The sequence below is a fragment of the Mercurialis annua genome, linkage group LG1-X (genome assembly GCF_937616625.2).
Source record: "Mercurialis annua linkage group LG1-X, ddMerAnnu1.2, whole genome shotgun sequence".
In the NCBI taxonomy this organism is placed as follows: domain Eukaryota; kingdom Viridiplantae; phylum Streptophyta; class Magnoliopsida; order Malpighiales; family Euphorbiaceae; genus Mercurialis; species Mercurialis annua.
In genome coordinates, this window is record NC_065570.1 from 46,566,012 (window position 1) to 46,578,306 (window position 12,295).

A 12,295-nucleotide genomic window follows, 5' to 3' on the forward strand; every position below is an offset into this window, starting at 1 on the left:
GATCCCAGAGATGATGAGAATAACTTCACTCCACTAAACACCAGCCGAACTAATGTCCTCATGTGGATCAAAGAAAACGTCAAAAACGTGGTATGACCACCAAAAATGAAAGCAGAAGTAAGAGACACCAGAAAGTACTGCAAATTTCACGACGATTACGGACACGAAACGGATAGCTGCAGAGACTTGAAGGTCGAGATCGAAAGAATGATCGACACAGGCGAGCTGAGGAAATTTGTGGCCCGAAAAGAGAAGAGCAATGACAAGGGAGAAAAAAGAAACAGAGAAGACAAGCCGAAAGAAAAGGAAGACGAGCGCCCATCCAAAATTCTGGGAACCATACACATGATTAATGGTGGAGGGCATAGTAGCTCCACGATCAGGAGGAAGCAGAGGAAGGAAGTAATGAACATACGAGAAACTCACATGCCGCCAGTGATCTTCGATGTAGAAGACTATGAACACGTCAAAGCACCTCACAACGATGCTTTGGTAGTAACTACTATCATTGAAAATTGGAACATGGAGCGGATCCTTATCGACGAAGGAAGCGCAGTAAACCTCATGACAAACGCAGCATACAAAATGTTGGGAGGAACAGCGTCAAGGCTACGCCGAGTCCCAATTCCGCTATCAGGACTCGGTGGACCCTCCATCACCCCGCTGGGAGCAGTCACCTTGGAGGTAATAATCGGCCCAGAAAGAGGAATAAACAAGAAAATCATGTCACTATTTAACATAGTGGACATGGAATTGACATATAATGCCATCCTAGGAAGACCTTTCCTCCATGATTCAGCAGCGGTAACCAGCATCAGAGCGCTGGCAATGAAGGTACCAACTGAAAAGGGAGTAGTGACGCTGAGAGGAGACCAAGGAATAGCCAAGAAGTGCTATGACGAGTCAGTGGTGGATCTCCAAGAAAACAAAACCGAAAAGAAGGAAGAATAGAAACGAAAAAAGACCCATCATCAGTAACGACTTCACGTCTTACCAGATGGCGTCAAATCTATCTTTAATTTTTTGTATGCCATCTTTTATCAATAAAAGTTCAATTTTGCTGCTATTTGATTAGCCAGACGAACCAATAAAGAAATGAAAATCAAGAACAGCCACGAACAATTAAATCAAAGATGAAAGAAGAAAAAATAAAGATCAAATTCAAGAAAGGCTAAGAGCCAAGAAAATGAATATACTCAAGGCAAAATCGCCAGAATAGGCAAAACGCCACTAAAGGTTAAAAGCCAAGAAAATGAGTTTAAATTAACTCAAGGCAAAATCGCCGGAATAGGAGAATCGCCACCAAAGGTTAAGAATCAAGAAAATGAGTTTAAATTAACTCAAAGCAAAATCGCCGAACCAGGCAAATCGCCACAAAAGGCTAAAAAATGAGTTTAAATTAACTCAGAAAAGGCAAATCGCCAACAAAGAGTTTAGATTAACTCAACAAAAATAAAAAGAGTTTAGATTAACTCAACAAAAACAAAAATAAAAAGCGTTTAGATTAACTCTATAAAAAGCAAAGAACAGGGTTTAGAATAACCCTCGAGGCAAATCAAGTACATAAAAATAAGGCGAAAGCACATTTCGAAGAAACATAGAAAATATATTCATAAATTGTGAATTACAAAAAGCAAAATCAATACATCAGCAAAATACAATCAAAAGAAAAACTACTAGACGCGGTCTTTAGACATCTTGGCGAGAAGATCACGGGCGATGGCCCGGGGATCCAACCCGTTAACCCCAGAAAGATCAATATTAGGATTCTGCTCTAGAAGCTTCCTCCCAATCGCAAGGCGATACTCGCTTATCAAAGCAGAGTAGAAAGCCTTCGTATCTAGCAGACGGATGTGAAGACCCTCAACCTCCGATCTTAGATTGTCCCTCTCCCCACCAACAAGGGAATTGATCCGAATAAGCTCCTCAATCTCTTGAGTCAAGTCATCGGTCTTTTTCTCGATCACTTTCACCTGGCGATCATTAATCGCATCCTGCGCCTTGAGCTGCGCCAGGAGAGAATCATGCTCTTCCAAAGAGGCCTTCAATTTCGCCCTTTCAGACTCGGAAGTCGCCAAAAGAGAAGACAGACGATCGACCTCCTCCTCGGCACACTGTCGGCGGTCGTTCAATACCAAAACAGATTGAAGAGCCTACACACAACAGAAATAAACAAATAAGAAAACAACTGAATACAAAAAACATATTATACTCAAGAAAGAAAGCACTTACAGAGAAACCATGAAAACAAGCCAGATCGGAAAGCTCTTGACCCGGCCTACCACAAAACCACGAGACATCAGCAGGAATCGCCAAAGTCCGGATATATTCCGCTAGCACTCTCGGATTCAGCAAACTGGCAGGATCCTGACCTTCGACCCACTGAACCAAGTCTGGAGCAGAAGAAGAGCTTCCAGGAAAACTCTCCCTCGTTGGAGAATCATCGCCAACTCGACGTCTTTTTCTAGACGGAGAATCCGGGTCTCGACCTAGAGAAATCTCTCCCGAATCAGCAACAACAGGCCCCTCTGAGGCCACACCCCCAACTCCCCCCGAGACGATAGATGATGCTAGAGGGGGAAGTAGTGACGGAACCGCCTCGTCGCCTACTGGATCAGCCGACTCATCATCATCAACAATAATAATCTCAGGCAACGCTATCTCGGCAGGAGCTATGGGAATATCAACAGGAGCCCCATCCACGTCAATGTCGCCAGGAATAATGTTGGCAATAGGAACGTCAGGACCACCCATCGGAACGTCCAAATCTACTTGAAATCCGGAAAGGAAATCGTCAGAAGAAGAAGACATCCTACAAAAGAAACATTAAAAAGAATTTAAACAAACTAATATACCTTGAACAAAAGAGTAGCAAAGATCCGCCAAGCCTCGAGGAGGATCCTCCAAAGGAAGCCATCGACGCCGAAGATGACTATTGACCAAGACATCTAAAATAGGACGCGATTCAACACTACAGGAAGATATGTCGAAAGCAAGTTTTGACTCGGATAAACTTAAAGGAGAAGAACAGCTCCGAACTGGATGAGAAGAAAAACCATCCGAAAAATGAAGAAAAGCAAATTTATGGTAGACAATAAAGAAACGCCTTCGCCAGCGACTGGTTAGGCAAGGAAGATAAATACGAGATCGCCCTTCTCTACCAAGGGCGAAAACGAAGCAGCCATCACACTTCCTAAAGTCTACAAAATGATATAACACTTTGAGAGAAGGGGCACAGCCCCGGAGCCTACATGCCTCCGAAAAGGCGAGCACTACTCTAATCGTACCAGGGTAAAGTTGCCCCAGAGCAACCTTTAAATCCCTACACACTTCTACTAAAAATGGATCTAAAGGAAACCTAAGACCAGCAGCAAATTGCTCTTCGAAGAGAACCGCCCTACAAGAAGATCCGGGAGAATCAGACGCAGCCATATCGGCACCGGGTAATATTACCCTATAATCGAAAGGAAAACTATACTTAAAATAGATATCTAAGACTTCATCCCTACGAAGCTTTGATCGGGTAAAAGCCATAGCAGCGCATGCATCTTCCACTCGACTAAGAGGCATCCTAGAACAGGGAATCACAAACATAAACACAAAATAAGGATCAAACAAAAAATATATTGAAGAACACGTTGAAGAACACATCGAAGAACAACAAGCACAGAAAAGGAATTTCCAGAATATAAACCATGAAGAATATATACAAAGAAGAAAGCCATATTAACATCCAAACAACGAAAGAAAACATACCTGAAAAATCTCTTGAAAACAAGTCACGAAGAATCAAATGATCAAACGAAGAACGAAAAGGGAAAAGCTACAAGAAACGAGAGTAAATTCGAAAAGTAAGTAAGAGGGAAAAGAAGAAATACAAAGAGATTAAATACAAAACGCTTTTGAATCATTAACCGTTGAAATCATTAAATGCTGACACGTGGCAACACATAATCTTACTAAAGAAGAAACGTCACCCACAAACATATGAAACGACTCGCCCGGAATACAAAACGACTCGCCCGTATAAGAGAACTCAGCTCCAAAAGAGCCAAAATCCACTAAGGCATAAATGCCAAACTACTTCAGCTCACTTGCGGGGGGGCTAATGATGGATACCGAATCCTACTGTAAGTATAATGGAGCCGAGTTGCAGGAGATCTACTCTCAGGTGACGCCGGACTCCCCCTGAAGACCGAAAAGGTATGAAGGAGATGCCGAATCTCTAAGATTCGGTAACACGCTAATAAAGACCGAATCCCACATGATCCGCCAAGAGCGCGTCAGGCCCGGGATTCGGGTAAACGACTAAATATGGAAATCTTGTCCTATTTGGACACAAACACTACATATGGAAGGATAAGCTCTACTTTAGGAAGATAAGACTATTTAGGAAGACGTTCCTAAATAGGACTCTTATCAGATTAAGGTAGATCCCGACAAATCAGGAGAATCTCTACGATACGGCCGAATCCCTACAAAGTAGGATTCACCTGCCTAATACAACTCCACTAGGTATATTCGACTACTATAAAAGGAGCACGAGGTATGCCTAGAATCACAATTACATTCATATACTCAAAACGCTGCTAAAAGCTCTAGACTGACTTTAGCATCGGAGAGTTAATCGGACAACCACCGTCCGGTTAGCTTCTACCCTGTTTTGCAGGTTCACTCACCGGTTCAGAAGGCAGACTCCATCATTAATAATTCTAATAATTAATAAATTTTTGGTCCACCATGTATATTAATTAGTAGAGTGTCGTAATGTACCTATTTTAAAACTTATTAAAATTAATAGAATTTTATTCATAAAAAATAAATTAACTGAATATTAACGGAGATCTAAATATTTTTTTGAATATAAAGTTTGTTGTTTTGAGAGGTTAATTTATAAGGAGAGAAATAAAAATGGTCAGACTTATATATAGAATGAAGCCCCGTAAACCTTACCTGCATTGCCACGCATAGTTTAAATATTGACCAATGGGTAGGAGTTGCCAAGCTGTAAGTTGTTGGAGAAAGAAAAAAGAAAGTTGAGACAGAGAAGGACAATAAAAAACAGAGAAAATATAAAGTTAAATTGTAAGTTAATCATAAAATTGGGATAAAGAAGGTTCAATTACTTAAAAACCATCCATATTATAACTTTTTTTCTTTTATACCATGATATAAGAAAATTTTCAAGTGTACCCTATTTTCGAATTTTATATCTCATCTTTACCCTAATGAGTTTAATTCTCCTATTTTCTTTTGAAAAAGAATTTAAATTAGTCCTTCATTTTTAACTTATATCCTGATAAAACGTTAATATTAATCATTTATATATCTTGTTTTTAATATTTTCATCCTTAAATTAATTAAATTATCAAATTTTTTACTTTTGGGGTATAAATGAAACATAAAAATTGAAAATAAGGTACAATTGAAAATTTTCTTAAGTCATGGTATAAATAAAAAAATTACAAAATAGGTTGTTTTTAAGTAATTAGACCAATAAAGAATGGCACATGTTATTTTGAGAGAGAGTTAGTATTAGGTGAAATGAATATGAAAACTAATACATTAATTGTAAAGTTAAAATTAGCATTGATATAAATAATTAGAAGGGTTGACATTTTTGAAATGTTTCAGCGTGTTTAGCTCATTTTTGTAATTTTCTCAATAACTTAAGGGTTGAGTACACAATTTAAGGGTTGGGTACACAAATACGTTAAAAATTGAGTTGGTTTACATTATCGACTCACAAAATATTTTTATGCAAAAATCTCTATAAAAAAACAAATTTTTCACAAATACCTCAAAACTTAAACCGACCTGATTTACTACAAAAATAGGGCATTTATACCCCCTTCTTCAACTTACCATAAAATAAGAAGTGATGCAGTTATCCTTCTTGCCATAGCTTTCCAACATCACTATCGTCTGCCGTTAACTTCTCGATGGTGGCCATTGCTGATGCTGTCTTAGTCGATGTCCTTGTTCCACCGCTGCTTCAAAACTGTTCTGTAATATTCCGTAAATTTAAGAAATTAAATTATTCCACGTATGGAATAATTAAGAGGGCCGGGAGAACATAAATTAAATTTGAGGATAAATTTAATATATAGTGTCTCTAGAAGTATGAAATAGTTATAGAAGTTAAAATATTAAATTTGGATATTTATATTTTAACTAACGTGAATTAAAAAAATGCTTATAAATTAAAATAAAATAATTTATAAGTCCCGTGTGAATAGTTTTGGAGCCAATATTTACAGAATATTTTTAAAAAGTTACTCCTAAAATTTTATAAAATTTGGAGATAAAATTTTATTAAGTGGGTCTAATTTAGCCCTAATAAATTTTAAATAATTTATTAAAAATAAAATATAGGTCCCTTAAGAATAAAAATTACGTTTTTATTCTAATTACGAATTATAAAATTCATGGTTAAAATTTCATAAAATTCGGAGTTCGTTGTCCGTTTTAATTATGGACGAGTATTTAAGAATTTGGGTTAACGTAACGCGTAAATACCTAAGGGCTAGTTTGGCTTTTAACCAAACTATATATGCAAACAATTCAAATGAAAGATTCATTTAAATTCAGAAACCATAAAACCAGGTTTTGGCTTCAGAGAACAACGAAGGTGCAATCGACGGTAAGTTATCCGTTTTCGATCCGATTTCTCGTTTCTAACTCAAATTTCTTCGGTAATCCGTTATTTATCAAATTTATAACCATTCTTTTGAATTTGATTATATAGAAAATGGATTATATTTGAATATATAGCGGTTACAGTATCGAATCGATCGAATACGAATCGATTTTACATTTCAATAGTGGAATTGAATCGTGTAGTGTGTGAATTGGTGTTTAGGATCGAAAAATGGTGTTTTAGCACGTCGGAAAGGTGCACGAACGTGCACCAGCTGAGGTGCACCAACGTGCACAATTATTCACGAACGTGCACAATTATGCACGAACGTGCATCACATCAGTGGTGCACGAACATGCACAAGGATGCACGAACATGCACATGAACAGTGTTTCAGATTTTTAAATTTTAGTTTATGGACTTATAAACCTTAACCAAGACGTTGAAACGACTAAAAAGGACTTGTACAATTAAGGACACTCGATTAATTAAAACATAGAGATGTTTTAATTAGGTCTTATATTAATCAAAATGATTAATAATTAGAGGACCATAAGTTGATATCGAGAACGAGAACAAATTATATACGTTATACGTCTAGTAATGTCTATAGAGTCTACTCTTTGGAGTTAGAATTCTTATTTGAATTATTTTTAACAATTGAATTCTAACTAGATCCGACGGGCCACGCGGGCTACCAAACCAGCATAGTAGGGGACATTCAATTCTTGTTTTGGGGATAGCGGTTCTGTGAGTTTGCATTTTACTTTTGAATATTGATACCTAAAATGTTTATAACTCAAAATGTTATATAAATCGCATTGCATTGAGTCGATTTGAAACCGATATAGATTCATTGAAACATGCTACCTATTGAGCGGCAATAGGGCTGTGTGATCAACGGTACCGATACTATAGATTAAGCATATGATTATCTAGAGAAATAGGGATGATTATGTTAAGTCAATGGACAACAGAAATGTTGGTGACCCTGACTTAACAGGTAAACCCTGAGACGACATTAATATTGTTACGGTCGTGGGTAAAACCGTGATGGCAGTTTCTGATTACGGTCCAGGTACTAAAGGTACAAAATTTGAGACGACAGTGATTCAGTTCACGATCTAAAGTGCTGTATCAAACTATGATGTGATATATTGTGGTTCATACTATAGTTTTACCCATTAGGGTTTGCTGTTTAATGTTTCTTCTGGATCGGTTGTCTGGCTGCGTAATGAATGTTTCTCATGCGATTTCTGTTTTATTAATATTTCTAAATAATTATGTGAACCCACTCAATATTGACCCCCGTTGATATTTCCCTTTTAGGTAAATAGAGTTTTGACGTGACCATGCTTCCAATCCTTTCTCCGGAATTCGTAGCTAAATAAGTATGTCACTCTAGAGCTGCAGAATAGTTCGGTCCATTCAACAGTAGTTCATTTTGAAATGGCTTATTCTGATATGAAACTACTGTTTGTGTATATGGTTTTGAATGTTGCGTGTTTGTACAAAAAGGGCTTTTGCCAGTGTTTATAAAGTAAAACTGGATTTATGTTAAAGCCATATGTTTGTATAAAATGTTTCAACTGATTTTATACTGTTGGCATTGTATCCGAGCACGGCTATTGTGATAAGAGGAATTCATTGTTGTGCCCTGGTTCCTATAGATACAATCACAGTGTTTTGATTACATTTTAGGATAAAGGTTTTCAAATACTTGCGAAAAGAGATTGAGACCTTTTATGTTTTCAAAACGAGAAACATTTTTACTGTTTTTCCTAGACTTGCTACGGGTTTCGGAACAACCATTCCCATTCCCTAGCGCCGGTCTCGATCCAAGTTTCAGAGTGGAAATTGGGCCGTGACATGTTCTTTCTTTCAATTTTGGAAAAAAATGATTGTATTACCAGTGATAATGGCTATAATGTCACTGATGGAGCTGTCATGGTAGACTTGACGGTAAGTGTGTGAAAAGGAATTTGAATATTGAAAGTGAGATTTGATGTGTTGAAGATATAGTTTAAATTTGGATGTGCCCATAAAATACTTTAGTGAAAGCATCTATAAAAGAAATGATTAAGATTGAGAGCAGTAATCTTCAATTGAACATATGTTTCTATTTGTAAACCCAATGATTAAGATATATTGAAAATCTAGACTGACAACTTTTGAGCTGGTGGATAAAATTGTACCTGCTACTCTAATAACAGATTATGTTGCAGCTGCACTAACGAAAGATGATCGAGTGAGTACTGTAATTGTTGCTGCAAATCGTGTGGCTTCAAATGGTAAAAATAATGGACATGATGTCAACACTTACCAGCACATCCAAGTTTGTGTTATCTTTATGTGACCTGTTATTTAAAATTCAGAATTGACAATGAATTGATGTGTGGTTACATAAAGACATAATAAATTGAAAATCAATTCAATATAAACTGCAATAGATAAAAAAATTGTTAGTTCAATTAATAATTAACTACGTGTTATGGTATTTTCTAGCATTTTTTATGTGAATTGTTAGAATTTTTTTATTTCATTTTGATATTTTGTGGATATTGGTTTGATCTTAAAACTATCTAATCTGCACTATTAATTTTCTCTCAAAATATTAAAACTGCACAATCCAAGTTGAAACTGACTCATGTTCTCAATACTGTGTTAATGATTAACATTTGACATATGCCTGACCTTCAGTTAACATTCTGTTGATCTTCGATTGACATTCAGTTGATATTCGGTTGATATTCGGTTGATACTCGGTTGATCTTCACTTAATATTTGGTTGATTTTCGGTGACATTTAGTTGGTCTTAAGAATTTGACCAAATTACAAAAAAAGAGTTTCAATAGATGAAATAGAACTCATCAAAAAAGTCAAAATTGACACTTCTCAACCTTAAGAGGGGGAAATAGTAATAACAGTTTTGAACTGTCTAGCGGAAGAAAAATAAAAGTCAATTGTTGCATTTGGTTTACATTTAATTGGTATTTGGTTAATATTCGGTTGATATTTTGTTGATCATTTAAATTTAGTCAAACAAAAGAAAAGATTCAACAGATTAAAGATAACTCATCAAGAAAGTTGAAATCAACACTTGTTGACCTTATAGTGTATTTTTGAACTCCCTATAACTGGTCAATTATGTTTGAGCATGTATTGATTTTATCACTTTTTTATTTTTAATAAGTAGACACTTTCATTATCATTTTATATTATGATAAATTGCTTGAATGGTTAATTCTTTTTAAGGCCATCAAGTATGTGACTTGATAGTATAGCTATTAGGTTTAATAAAGAGTTATAATCAAACTATTTCTAGTCTTAATAGTACATTAATACTAGCATGATGTTGAGTGATGATTATATTTTACTAATCATGTATATAAAATATTAGGTCAAATTATTGGTGCTATTTGAGAAATGAAGCATTGGATGACCCATCATGAAAATATTACATTGGTCACTGTCGTAAGTAATTCTCATTACAATAATATTAATCTAATCCTTTAATCTTGAAATCATTATAGATTTCTACATAACTATTTAGTATTTTGATATATTCTAACATTGCTTTAATATGATAGTGAAACAGATTATAGTTGGATATAAAATTAGCTATATGAAAAATGAGACTGTCGGAGAAGGAATTTGTCCCTCATTTATTCAGTAATATATTTATGAGGCCAATGAAAAGATAGTCTGAAAATAATGCATCGCCATGCTAAATGAATTGATAAAGAGTTGTCATTTTTAGTCTACTTGGAATAAGGAAACGAATGATCGAATAGAATAAGAATGATAATATTATGCCTTGTATTCAATTTGGATATCGTGAGACAGTGTGATTGAAATATTCAATGTAAAAGGCTAAGTCGGATTATCGATATTCATATGACTTGGATAGTCATAATGTCTTACTAAAGACCACATATGACTTGTGGGCCGAAATAGAAATTTTGGGCCTACTACCAACTTTATATGAACCTACAAATCACACACTAAAAACAGGTTCAAAACAAATATGGGTTTATAAGCCAGTAAAAAAATGTGATATATATAATTATATAGTTAATTTGAATTTAAGATAAAGTATTATCTTAACTATAATATTATATTTAATTATTAGTTATTGTTTTAAATATATAACCAAAATCCCAAATGCAACTTAAGAGAGTGGGTGAATTAAGTTTGTTTAAGAAATTAAAAAGAAAATTGATGGTTACTTTAGAATTGTTGAGTTTCGAGAGATTGAACAAAAGATTTTAGAGTTGTTCAAATCACAAACTGATCCTACGTCCATACTCAATTAAAGATTGGGATTTAATAATTCACTAAAAAGAGTATATAAGCTTAGACTAAATCACTTACAATAGAGTTTATCTAGAGCTAAACTCAAACTCACGCTAAGATGATTTTCAAGGTTAATTAAAAAACCTCTACCAATCACCCCATACCGAACAACACTTTCTCAAAATCATGATAATTCCATATTCTCGGGAAATTTCAAAATAGATCACTCTGAAGTTGGAATACTTCTTGCTTGACCCAACAGTAATTCCAAAGTTCAAAATAGTAGGAAAACGGGCATCAAAATATGCATGGCCGAATGAGGGGTTAGGGTTTAACCTGGTAACTAGTTGTGGATTGCCAGAAGGAATGACTGGATTTAGTAGATTGCTGGAGACAGGTGCCGTTGAACTGTTGTTGATGATCGGTGCATGATGGCTAGAGCTGGCAGGGGCTAGGTGTGAGCGAAGCGAGGGTCGGGCTCTCCCAGGATTATGACGACCTCAGTCTGGTTTAGTTTGAAAAATGAAGTCACCGTCTAGTTTAGCTAGAAAATAGATTTTCTACATACTAGATACCTCATGCGCCTACTGATAAGATATCGTGCATCAGACTAAAAGATTCAGGTTCGTGCACACAACCTGACTCTTAACTTGGCTTATTGATTTTATCGATTTAACAGGTATATCCGAAATAGAAATAACATCTCATCAAAGCAGGAAGTCCAAAAGATAGAACATTGAAAAGTAAATGACTGGAAAGGTAAACAATTAGAAAATAAAGAACTGGAAAGTAAATGCACAAAGGTAAACATACATTATATTTAAGACTCATACATGACTCGATCTAGACTGGTATGGTGAATAAGAAAAAAGTACTTCTAAACAAGCATCTAATCTTGGTGTTTCTCACACATAATAGACAAATGTGGATTTTATTTCAATTACATGCATAAAGCGTAAATCAGATGTAAATATAAGATTGATTTCATTAACCGTCTCGAATGCCTATACAACCACTAAATATCGTGTTCATGGCATCCCAAAGATTTCTATGTGATTTGATTAGTTTATAGCTAGATTAACATGATTATCTAATTACTCCTATTAATGATGGATTTGGACATACATGCAAAGCATAAAACATTATTTACATACCCAAATTATGGTTGATATACATACAAGGTTATAGATACTTTTAAACCTCTTTTTAAAGTGTCTGGCAGTTGTCTATCGTTTTTTTATTAATACAACCAAATTCAGGATTTGGTCAAAATATGGAATTTGCTTCTCTAGTCATCACAAGTCTACTGGTCGAAATTGGATATAATTTTTGGTCAGAACAAAGCGAGAAACGAATCTA

The 12,295-nt window shown here is 35.4% G+C and overlaps 1 protein-coding gene across 1 annotated transcript; it reads right to left on the reverse strand.

Moving 5' to 3' along the window:
* Positions 1-1,676: 1,676 nt before the first annotated feature.
* Positions 1,677-3,822, reverse strand: LOC126671647 (uncharacterized). The gene is made up of 3 exons (XM_050365434.2): positions 2,856-3,822; positions 2,233-2,768; positions 1,677-2,153 (listed from the first exon to the last, which is right to left on the reverse strand). Exons 1-3 carry the CDS (start codon positions 3,649-3,651, stop codon positions 1,677-1,679), a joined length of 1,809 nt encoding a protein of 602 aa, XP_050221391.1. The 5' UTR covers positions 3,652-3,822.
* Positions 3,823-12,295: the final 8,473 nt, after the last annotated feature.

Coding starts and splice junctions, on each gene's coding strand:
- LOC126671647 (XM_050365434.2), bottom strand. CDS start 3,651: ATGTGTTCTTCAACGTGTTCTTCAATATATTTTTTGTTTGATCCTTAT. Junction 2,769..2,855: donor TTGCTACTCTTTTGTTCAAG/GTATATTAGTTT, acceptor GATTTCAAGTAG/ATTTGGACGTTCCGATGGGT. Junction 2,154..2,232: donor CTTGTTTTCATGGTTTCTCT/GTAAGTGCTTTC, acceptor TGTTGTGTGTAG/GCTCTTCAATCTGTTTTGGT.